Consider the following 12,517-nt stretch of genomic DNA (forward strand, 5'->3'; position numbering starts at 1 on the left):
CTAAATTGTATTTGTAGGGTATCCAGTCTGTGTTTGAGACTGTAACTTCCTTCTTAAGTCAGATGTATTTACTGTTGAGTATTACAGTATACCTAGGTGTTAGCTCAATCATTTTTTTTATCAGTCTGGTTCCTACAGTTCGTTTTACTTTTGCAACAGCCGTCCTAAATCTTTAAGCAACATTAAAGATCTTGTGCTTTTGAGTATTTTCTTCCTATTTTTAATTCCTGCCTGAAGCCATACTCGAGAATCTTAGGAACAGAGGGAGGTGGAGAGCTTGGAAACATAGTATTAGTGTATGTTTCTGTGGTACTGGGCTAAGGTAGTGTGGACAAGTTACATATGTTTTTGATTTCTGAAGATCACCTCTCATCCTTCCCTCTGAATTTTTCTGAAACAGTCTCTATCCTCAGGAGCCACTACAAACAGATACACAATCAGCTAAAATGTAGGAAGGGGCATTAAAAGTACCAAAGCAGGCTTTTGCTTCTAGACAGAATTGAAATGCAATTATACGAGGTAAACATGCTGTAAACCTTGTTTCTTGATTGACAAGTAATATCATTCTGATCTGTGATAAGTTGCTGTACATGGACACATCAGTGTGTTTTAGCTGAAGAATCCATCATTACTTGTTCACAATAACAGAAATCAGGGCCATTGTAATACATTTGGGTCTCTAAATTACAAAATCTGCATTGAAACTGGAAACTAATTTTTAGTTTTGGCTAAATTACTGGTATGTTTTAGTGGTTGGACCTTCTTTGGCAGTATTAGTTGTTTAAACTGTTTTCTGCAGTTTAGAAACTAGTATGATTGAATCCTGTGTTGTTTTACAGAATTGAATTATTAAATGCTTCTTCCAAAGTTGTTTGAAGAAATAGAACCTTTTATATTCTTCTGTTGTTTATAAAGATCAGAACAGAGATTTGTCATGATTAAGCACTGGCTGTTGTCTGAACTTTCTATATGGCATAGAAACTGGTAATTAGGGTTAAGAATGAGTTGTGTAAAAATCAGATTTATGAGAAACACAATTCTTGCATGAATAATAAAACTAGCTTAGGTTATAAAAACCTAAGAGTATGTTTGTGAGAGCAGACAGATCAGAGCCTTTTGGGAGTTAGTCTTAGGGTTAGTTGCCTAAGTGATCTAGTAGTCTTCCTGTGAAAGGAGTTCCCTCAGTACTTTGGGGCCTTTAGAAATTGGCATCATAGACTTAAGCAAAAGGCAAGCAGCATGGAATAATTAATGTAGTTAGTTGTTCAGTGCTTGCTATTTGCTTCCTGAAATAGGTATACTGGTCTTTCACAGCAGTTGTGTTTTGATTTTTCTATTTCTCCACTATTTTGGCAATACATGCTAACACTACTTGTGTTATGGTGAGCAGCCCTGACTCAAAATGCAGAGTTGAAATGGTGAGGCCTTAATAATACTTTAGGCAGTGATTAAAGATTAAGGGTTTTTTATGTAACTGAGGTTGAATGATGCTATTTATTAATGATTTATTGGGAAGAAGGAAGCAGTGGAATAAAATTTGTCTATTGACAAATGTCAGTCTGTCAATGTCAGTCAGGTTTATAAAATTTTCAACCCTTATAGGAGAAAAACCCCACCCAGTGTGAAGTGAACACGTCAAAAGGCATGAGTATGTATAGACACTTTTAACTTAAAAGTTCAGTAACCATCCTAGTTATGGGGCTTTGGAGTGGGGGAAGAAAGCTGTCTTTTTGTATGGTATGTGATCTTTTTGCAGTAGGTTGTAAACTTAAAAATTGTTTTGAAGAGCTTGGGAGTGGGTTTGTAATCAGGAAGATTTCTATCAGCAGTTGGTTTGAGAACAGCTCCTGAAGACTCTGTTGAAGGAGAAGACTGTGTGTACTTAAAAGCAGGGAACATGTTTTGGCCCTAAGTCAAATCTGCTTTACAGGTGAAATATTTACTGGTTGCAGTCCATACTGCACCATATTGGGCACTAAGAGTTCTGTCATGTTCTTGTCATGTTGTGAAGAATAATGGTCTCACTAAGGGTTGAGGAAAGTAAAAAAAAGTATAGGGCTGTCAAACTGCCCACTTGCCAAATGTGGAATTATGTGTGCTTTTCTAGCTTTTAAATATAGCTATAGTAGTTGAGTTGATAACATGAGTGTTTCAAATTGCACTGGAAAAAAAACTCAGAGAAAGCTAATTTTTCTTTTACAATTGCATTAGTTCTTTTGAAGAGAGGTCTAGAGGACATAATCTGTAGCTGTAGCAAAAATTTTGAAACTGCAGGTGCCCCTAAGGTGTTAAGTATTCTGTTAAAGGTTTTCTTACAAAGTAACAAATGCAGTTTTTTTTAATCTGTGACTCATCTGAAATGTTTTTGTTCTCACGCAGTGGTCTTGCCAACAGTGCTTCTAGAGGATTTCTAGCAAGGATTTTGTATAGCTGTGTTTACTCAGGGAAGCTGTTATTTAGAAGATCTATTGATCTTCAGGTTAAACTTGTATGAAACTGAGCAGTCCTGTTGAGTAAGAGTGACAGCTTTTGGTTTTGTTTACTTTTAGTTAAATATCTGCATAGAGGGCTGTAGAACCAAAGGTCTTTTCCCTTACTACAGTAAAACTGATATTTTAATATGATTATTTGAAGTTCATAGTATTAACTGTTGCTCTAATTTTAGGTAAACATTACCAAATGAGGAGAAAAGGAAGATGTCATCGAGTATCGGCAGCAAGGCATTCTTCTTCCCCATGCAGTATTAAGCACTCCCCGACACGAGAAACCTTGACATACGCTCAAGCTCAAAGGATGGTTGAAATAGAAATTGAAGGTCGCCTGCATAGGATCAGTATCTTTGATCCTTTAGAAATTATATTAGAAGATGATCTTACTGCCCAGGAAATGAGTGAATGCAACAGCAATAAAGAAAATAGTGAAAGACCACCAGTTTGTCTAAGAAGCAAACGCCATAAAAATAACAAAGTGAAAAAGAAAAATGAAGCTCTTCCGAGCTCGCATGGTATACCTGCTACAACAGCTCCTCTTCCAGAACCAAAAGTACGGATTGTTGAATACAGTCCCCCTTCAGCTCCTCGGAGACCTCCAGTTTATTACAAATTCATTGAGAAGTCAGCAGAAGAACTTGATAACGAAGTTGAGTATGACATGGATGAAGAAGATTATGCATGGTTAGAATTGATCAATGATAAGCGGAAAAGTGATGGAGTGTCAGTTGTTTCCCAAAATATGTTTGAATTCCTTATGGATAGGTTTGAAAAAGAGTCTTATTGTGAGAACCAAAAACAGGGTGATCATCAGTCTTTAATTGATGAAGATGCAGTGTGTTGTATATGCATGGATGGTGAATGTCAGAACAGCAATGTGATCCTGTTTTGTGATATGTGTAATTTAGCAGTACATCAGGAATGCTATGGGGTGCCATATATACCTGAGGGCCAGTGGCTCTGCAGACACTGTTTGCAGTCCCGCTCTCGGCCCGTAGACTGTGTGCTGTGCCCAAACAAGGGAGGTGCCTTTAAAAAGACAGATGATGATCGTTGGGGACACGTGGTGTGTGCTCTGTGGATTCCAGAAGTTGGATTTGCCAATACGGTTTTTATTGAGCCAATTGATGGTGTCAGGAACATTCCCCCAGCCAGATGGAAGTTAACATGCTACCTCTGTAAACAGAAAGGTGTTGGTGCCTGCATCCAGTGCCACAAAGCAAACTGCTATACTGCATTCCATGTGACGTGTGCTCAAAAGGCTGGTCTATATATGAAAATGGAACCTGTGAAAGAACTGACTGGCAGTGGAACAACGTTCTCTGTGAAAAAGACTGCCTATTGCGATGTACATACTCCACCAGGCTGCACACGGAGACCGCTCAATATTTATGGAGAAGCTGAAATCAAAAACGGTGTTTGTAGAAAGGAGGGATCAGTCAGAACTGCTAGGTCTACATCAAAAATCAGGAAAAAGACAAAAAAAGCCAAGAAAACAGTGGTTGAGCCCTGTACAGTTATGCCAACAGTATCTGCTCCTTATATTCCCCCCCAGAGGTAAGCAAACCATCAAAATATGAGAAACCTTTATTTAATAAATTTAATTTTCAACCAGTGCTTTTAGAAGACACCTTGAAGTTTTTGTACCTTTTTTACATGCTTTCTTTAAAGGCCCTTTTCAGAGAACTGCTGTTAATTATGTACATTGCACTTCTGTGGAGTGGCATTAAAAATGCAGTAATTTCCTCTGAGAAATTACTAAGTGATCAAGTGATCTGTCTTGTCCTCAGAACGTTTGGTTTGAGTTTTTTTGTCAGACTAAGGTCTGTTGTGTTTCCACTTGTCATTCATTGTACTTCTAAGAATTAACTGCTGAATTCAGAATAGTAGATGCAGCTGATCTTCATATTAAGGAAAAAAGCCAAGCTCAAACTTAATTTTATTTGTAATTTTGGATTCTGAGCTTATTTTTCTAATTTTATGAGATACAAAATGAAAATTTCAATTGTGTATGTAAATTTTGAATCTTGTTCATCTCACATAAATTAAGAATAAACTTGTAGTATAATATCTATATAAGTTTTACAAAAAACCTTCAAGGAAGTGTTTTCCTTGTGTAGCAGAATAACTACTCCAGAGGTGTTTCTGAAATTTATGTTTGTATGTTTACAACACCAGTATATTTGTTTACCTCTTGAATGAAATTCTTACTAATTTAAGAGCAGTAGTTTGGAAAGTTTCTCAAATAGCACCAGTTCCATGTGCAGGCTCATTTCCTGTCCTGTGACTGGACTCTGAAGGCACAGAAGTGAGGGCTTTTAATATAATGCAATGCCTTTTAAATAGCTGACTCCAAGTCCCAGGTAGGGAGCAATTAAAGCTGGTTAAATTAATCTAAATAAGTATGTGTTTGGAGACTGCAGTTCTTTCCTGTAATAAATTTTGTTAATGTAAGAAGCTACTTATTGACTGACTTTGACAAACAGCCTTCAGCTCCCATGTGATGTTTACAAACATCAGATTGATTGCTCTATGTTAGGATTGGCTTGGTAAAATGGTTTTTATGTTTAGTGATGCATTGCAGAAAAACTTTATTTGACAGTAGGCCACTAATACTGCTCTTTAAACAGGAACTACTGTCCAAGGAAGGAGAAGTTGGTGTATAAGAATTTGGCTTTCTCTTAATTAGGATAATCCAATTGGTATTGTAGTGTTATTTTGTTTTGCTTTTTTTTGGGACACTGTAAGAAAGAACATGAACTAAGAGTTGAGGGTTAGAAAGTATGTTCTTAGCTGTGCCTATGGCAGCTCATTCCATTGACAACTTTTAAAAAAACCAGACCCTAAAAAGATGCTATCGTCAGATGGCTTTTTTTAAAATAGTCAATAGATGCCAGGAGCAAAACTATAAGGCATTTTATTCTTTCTTTTTTTCCATGTTAATGATTGACTTTCTTTTCAAGACTGCAGAGAAATTCAGCATTCTTCTATCTATGCATCTCTTCATATTTCTAGAAACAAGTACAATTCCTATTCTGTATGTTATAAGTGTAAAAAGTGTACAGTTTAAAGGTATTTTAAAGTTGAGCTTTATTATGAATTGTTTGTCTTTGGCTGAGAGAGACCCTTGCTTAAGTATTTTTTGTAACGTGAACATGTTCAGTCCTAGAAAACTGATCCCTGAATTAAAAGTGAAACAAATGGGCATATTAAAAGTGATTACACTGCAGACCCAAATCTCTAGTTTTGGAACCAAAGTTGTGCAATTTTCTTTGGCTGTTCTTCAGTTTTTGTCTGTTTAGGAAACACACTTGTGTTTCTGTAGGAATTAAGTACATACCCATAAAGTATTAAAAAATTATTTGGATCACTTCACAGTAGTCTTCATTTATATTATTCTTTTTCTCTAATCTGTTTTTTATGTACTCTTTTTTTCCCTTGGAGCTGAAGTATGATTTTTTAGAGGCCTTAAGGAAGACCAAATAAGCTATTTAAGTTACTAGAGAATAAACATATACACTCAATGTTTAAACACTAGTGCTTTTTTACCTGAAGAATTTGATTTTAATATGTTTTTAACATCTCTGGAAATTGGAGATGTGGAGATGTGTACATGTGGAGATGCTTGGTTTGGATTGCTTGCTTAATACATAGGCTGTACACCTCCTCAGCATATTGCTGGCTCTTCAGAGTTGGTAGTTGGAAGAGTGTACAGATATGAAGATCACACTGGAGGAAAGTACGTGCTGGGTGCAGCTCCTGAGTGTGAAGCTTCACATCTGGTGAAGCTTGAGGAAAACTATTTTGCAATTTATATTCAGTTTAAGGAGAAGGATTTGTATCCTTTTCTGGATAGTCAGAGTATATGAATGACTGAGCATTTTAGTAACACAATTTTTAATAATTCTGTTTTCCAAAGCAATTATCCTAATGTTCAGGATGTTTTAAAAGGACTGGGTGTGGAACAGCATACTTCATAATTTCTACACAACTTTTGTAGCTTACAAATTTCTGAATCAGCTTACCTTAGGTTGAGTTTCTATGCTACTGCCTTGAATGACTTCTACCAGAATTTCTGACACAGATCTCATATTCTACACTTTTTGCAGTTAAATTATATAGTGTCATTCTCTAGGTCATTTATAATTAATTATATGATCTCTCAGAATTTAATCTGTGAACTACTGATTTAGGGGTCAGATGAGAAGTTGCTAAGCATTGATCCTTTGATGATAGGACATAAATGCTTACTTCCCCTGCCTCTTCATTTTTCTCTTTTTTTGTAATTTATTTTTAATGCTGGACTTATATCTGTCCTGTTGCCTAGGTATTTTGGAAAGTCTATACATGAGTATCTTCTTCCAAAGGTGCAGTAGTTCATCTTGGAGCCTTAAGGTGGTTTCAGTTTTCAGTGCTGTCAATGCTGACCTGTAACTTGCTTAGCACTGGTAATAATGGATGGGACTACTAGGGAACTCCTATGCCTGGAGGTTGTATGTCAGACCTGGCTACAGAGTTGTGTTGTTTCTTTACTTGAAAATTCCATTCTGTTCTTACTGAAATACCAAACTCTTGAACGTGGTGGCTTACACTGTACTGTTCATACTCATTAGGTTGTTTTTTTTTTTTTTTCATTTGCCTGTTTTTGGTGGGCTTTTTTGTTTGTTTTTTGGGGTTTTTTTTTGATTTTTTAAAGGTAGAAATGGGGATCATCTAAAAGTTGTGTTCCTGGGAAGTGCCAGAACAGCTGTGCTGTGTAGAGAGGAGAGTGGGAAAGGACATCTAAAACTTTTCCACTGTATGGGACGGACAGACAGTACCTGCTGCTCTTGGCAAATGGTAGTCAGAAAGTAGCCTCCCACTGCCACCAGCTAGTTTGGCTGAAGAAAATGGCAAATTTGTTCTTGAAGTATGAAGTATGGTATGTGCCACTAGGGATGTGTAATGGTTGAATTTTGCTTAGTAGAGAGATTCTCTCCCCCCCACCCCCCCAAAAAAAAATACTATAAGGATTTTGTTTAGACTGCAGGTCCAGAATTTTCAAGTTAGGAAATCCTAACTTTTGGGGTTGTCTTGGCAATCTAAATCTAGCTACTTCTCTCTGTAAGTTATCTTGCACTGACTCTGCTCAGTTTCTTGTGTGTTTCTTGTTTTTTTCATCTGCCGCTCCTCATCCTTGTCCTTTATAAATGTTACCTTATTCAGCAAGCAGGATGGGTATGTGCAGCAGAAGTGTTACAATGTTAGCTGGGAAAACTACATGGTTTCTCTTATTTTTGAGTGCTTGATTCTCTAGTACAAATACTATTGGTTTTGTGTAGCCTCTTGATCTTATGTGTCAAAAGAGGCATTTAAAAATATTTGCTTGTTAGCTAGTGTCAATATTCACTTTATTTAAAAATGCGGTGTAACTACAATATTGTAGCTATATACTTGGAGGGAAATAGAATGTGATATGAAATATTTAATCTACAGTATTTTAAAAGTATACACTGAGATACAGTGTAATCTGCTTTATTAACATGCCATTCCTGCAAGTACTGCTCTATTAAATGGAATCTGGCATTAAAAGCATATAAATATTTGCTTTCATCTTTAGTTTCTCTTTCTGCAAACATGGCATGTTTGTAATGTCTGAAATTAAGAAAACATTTGAAATGCAATACTTGTATAGAAAGCAAAGAATAAGCAGAAAAGCCCCACTTTTATTAGAAGTAGGAACACTGTATGTCGTTCCCTGAGGTTTGTTGCATCATTAATGTTAAAAGACAATTATAAGATTGTTATGAAAGTAACGTAAGTAATAGCTGACAACTGAGAGCAAAAATTGCTGAGACTCTTACAAAAACATTTTCAGCTCTTCTGACAGATCAGCATTTATGTGCCCCACCTTAACTGATTTCTTTATGTTGATCTTTGGTTTTATTAGGAGGAATGCTGTACCTGGTAGTTAGCTGGATTTCTGTTACCGTGTCTCAAGGCAAAACCAATATTTTCTTTTGGCTTATGATTTACCCAATTGAGCTATCTTGAACTTTCTTACCAAGTAATTAAATATAGTCTTGCTATCATAACACAGGAATATTGATTGTCTCTGAAAGGAATATGGACCAGAAAAATAATAAACAGAAAGTGTTGAAATGCAGTACGAGGGGAAAGGAATATTAACAAAGCCTTCAAGACAGTGTTAGTCTGCATTCACAGATCATGCTTTTTATTCGTATATGTAGCTTGTGGATTTCTTTTGGGGATTTTTTTTTAAAACGTTTTTAGGGTACTCTGGGGTTTTTTTTTAGTAAGTTCAAAAAGTTTTCAAGGTGGGGGGAAAGTACAAGAAATGTGGCTTAAAATTCAGCATAAAAAAGCTATTGAAAAATACTGCTGGGGCCAGCATTGCAAAGAACTTGGAAGCTGAATAAATCCAGACCAATGTCTATTAGCTCTTTATCCTTGAATATACATGTCTGTATAATTTACAGAATGGTGTGAAAATACTTATTTTAATTCCAGGGGAGCATGATGTAGGTATGCCTTGTGACTGTACCTAATACTTGGATCACAGAATCACCTGAGGGGAATGCCAGAAATCTTCAACCGCTGATGTTTCTTGTCTTGTCACATTGTTTGACTTTGACTTTCTGTTACATGTAGAAACTACTCCTGATGTCATCCTGATGTCTTTGCTTAAATAAAAAAGTAATTTTCCCTAAATTAAAAAAGCTACTGTGGTGTTCACTAGTTTTGCCTCAGCAGTATTTAAAAGAAGTAAAGGTAACTTTAGAGTATTATTTTGAAGCTAGTTCATCTTGGCATTGGTTGGCTTATTAAATAAAGATTAATTAATGTGTTCAAAGAAGTGTAACTTATTTACTAAATTGTAAAAGTAGATTTTGAGTAAAAATAATACGTTTTTTTCTTCTGTTTATTTTACATGTACAAGGGCAAGAAGCTTAAAGCAAATTAATATGTTACCTCTGTAAGGCATTTCATTAATACTCTATGTGCTTTCTAAGGGGTTTGGCCCACAATGATTATATATGTGATAATGCAGTTATGAAGACCAAGACTTAAGTGATTTTGTTTTTCAGAACTTCTGAGTTTCACCAGTTATGTGAACTTCTATTCAATTTTTTTTTTGGTGCCAAGTAGTATATGTTGTGATTTGTGCCATAGCAAAACATCTAAAGTATGCATTGTCTGAAGAACTGTGTCCTGGCAGTTTTTTTATTCAATGATCAAGTTACAGAGTGGACAAAAAATAGAAGATAAATACTGAGCTTTCCTCTTATTACAGATCAAAATGTGATTTTTGTTTAATACATCTGATGTGAATTTAGCCTTTTGATATTAGATATCAAAATATCATGTGTGGTCATTATATATGTATAGGAACTGGCAGAGGTAAATGTGTGCATATAATCTTTCTGAAGAGATTTTTCCAGTGTGACAGGGTGGGAGGTTTTCATTGTTTGAGATGGGTTTGGTTTTGGTTTTTTATTTTATTTATTGTTTTGGGTTTTTTTCCTTATCCAGAGTTTTGGAATATGACCAACTTTAGTTGTTAGAACAGGAAGAAGATAACAGAATTAACTGTTAACACTGAGGCAGTGTTTTCTTACCTCTTCAGTTCACTGTTATACTTTTCCTGTCCAAGCAAAATTTTACAAGCTGGTTGCTCAAATAGAAAAATAGGGGGTTCACAGTCATGTAAGCAAAACAAAGTGCTTCCTACATATGCATTCAAAATTATTTAAATACCAGTAAATGTTGAATAAAGAATAGGAACCTGGAGAGGCTTTCAGGCTCCAGAAGATATATCAGTAGATTAAATACATACTGTTAGACTTGAACTTAGGAGAGGCAAATTCAGTAGCTAGACTTTTAAAACATAACAGTCCAAAAGGAATAAAACCTGCAAAGTAGTTCTAATTAAGAAAGTGTATTTGTTGCATGTGGATTCTGCAGACTTGTGTTGCAGAAGTTTAACTGAAATATTTTTCAATCTTTCCAGGATTTGATATGCACTCTGTTAGGCATCCCTCTTACTTCTGCTTGGTATTAAAGGAATGTTATCTTTTTTTCAACAGGAAATAAAGACATGCAGATGGATTCTGATTTTTACATAGTTATTCATTTGCCTCTGTTGTCTTTCAAGTTGGTCAGAACAGTTTGAGAGGTTTTTTATTTTTAAGTTAATAAGTTATATAGTAAGTTTCATCTTTTATTGAAGACTAGGATAACAAAATTGTGGGTTTTCACTGTTTAAAAAAAAAGTGTATTGAAAGACAAGTTTTACAAGCACTTTCATAAGCAGCTGCTGCCACAGATTTCCATGAGAAGAGTAGGGAGAGTTTCATCTGTCCAGGTTGGCATTCTGGTCTTCAAAAACTGAAGTTTTTGACTATGGAGCTAGGAGGAATAGTTGGTAAGACTCCACAATTAATTTCAATTCCCCAAATAAATTCTTCCTAACTTTTTATTCTAGTTTTTTGCTAATTGTCTTCCAGTAGGGGTCATTGGAATTACTATAATTATCTGTAGAGAAGTCCTGTATCTTTTCTTTTTCCTACAAGTCTCAGTACATTTTGTGGAACTTTGCTGAACAAGGCTTGAAAATTCAAGTGTCCTGGAAACTCAGTTTGCTTTGTTGCAACTTGTTCAATAAATTTTTTTAGCATTTTGTTCTGATAGGTTTTTAAACATATCTGCAATCTTTGTGTGGGAAAAGAAGGGTATTTTATTTGCTCTGTAAAGTGGAACAAAATTTGATTTTAATGGGTATTAGCATAGGTCAGAGAAACTTGTATGTTAATGATACTGAATGAAATTTTACAGGCTGTAATACAGTTTTCCTGTATTGTGTGTACCTTTAGTAGCTCAATGCTGGATAAAGGACAATGCAAAATAATAAACTGATAAAACTGGAGACTCAAGACAGGTATGCTAATTAAAATGCTAGGGTTCATTCATGTTCAAAAATTGCTTAGTTTTAATGGATATATGATCTTCCTTTGGATGTTTGATTAATACAGATTTTCATATTGAGTTCCTTGTGCTTGAGTTACTATAGTAATGTTGTCAAAATCACATACTTGCTTAAGAAAACGTTCTCTCCAGTTTATATTTCAAAAACTTAAGAATATTGAGGTAAAATAATACCTGTGGAATTAAAAACATGGTCTGTGCAGTGGTTAGTAAAGATGGATAAAAAAGTGGCTGATTATCTCTCACTGGCTTTCTGAGGTTAAGCTGCCACACCATTGGTTACCAAAAATACTGGTTTCACTTTTCCCTGTAACCAGTTGCCATATTGCCACAGTGATATGTAACTGAAACTGGGAGAGGAAGTCATGAGTCAAAGAAGGCAGCTGTGAGATTTGCTAATATGTTAAAAGCACATCTCTTACATTGACAAAATGTATTTTATGTGTTTCTGTAAAAGGTGAGGAAGCAAGTACTGAGTAACACACTCAGCTCTCTGAATGCATTGACCAGTGCAATAAGGGTGTCATCCTTTACAGGGCAGATTATCCATCCAGTGTCTCCATGTGAGGAGACTGTAGGTGCTATTCCACACGTTTGGTTCAAAGGGACCTTTGCCTGTTAAAGACAAGCAGGGAATTGATATTCCCATTTGTAGTGCACATCAATGTTTTACAGGGCTGGGGCTGGGGAAGTAGTTCTGGCTCACTCAGTTGGCTGTGACACAATTAAAACTGTTCTGAAAAATGTTTTTTCATCTGTGTAGTTTTGGCATGTAGCTCTAAAGAAACAAAAACAAGAATCAGAATGACTGCTAGTGCTAAAACATCAAAAGGCTGCAGTGGTCATCAGCTTGAAACCTAACGTTTCTTTTATGAGACCAGCTAGATAGTAGTCACTGAATATCATTGGAACAGTCACCTTTTTAAGAATTTTTGAATTCCTCTATCAATGTATTTTGTTTTAAATAACTGGTAAGTTGGGGGAAAATGATGGTTTTTTTCTCCCAGTAGTTGATATGCTTGACTTGCCTTTAGAAGATAGTA

The 12,517-nt window shown here is 35.6% G+C and overlaps 1 protein-coding gene across 3 annotated transcripts in view; it reads left to right on the forward strand.

The window, feature by feature from the left end:
- The window catches only part of BRD1 (bromodomain containing 1), a 67,190-nt gene that overhangs the window by 1,574 nt on the left and 53,099 nt on the right, over nucleotides 1–12,517 (forward strand). For all 3 annotated transcript variants that reach the window (XM_066550748.1, XM_066550749.1, XM_066550750.1), the window contains exon 2: nucleotides 2,666–4,046. In XM_066550748.1, coding sequence (XP_066406845.1) covers nucleotides 2,680–4,046 — 1,367 coding nt within the window. In that variant the 5' untranslated portion in view covers nucleotides 2,666–2,679. The remainder of the gene's footprint in view (nucleotides 1–2,665; nucleotides 4,047–12,517) is intronic.

Source organism: Molothrus aeneus, chromosome 5 (genome assembly GCF_037042795.1).
Source record: "Molothrus aeneus isolate 106 chromosome 5, BPBGC_Maene_1.0, whole genome shotgun sequence".
Classification (NCBI taxonomy): domain Eukaryota; kingdom Metazoa; phylum Chordata; class Aves; order Passeriformes; family Icteridae; genus Molothrus; species Molothrus aeneus.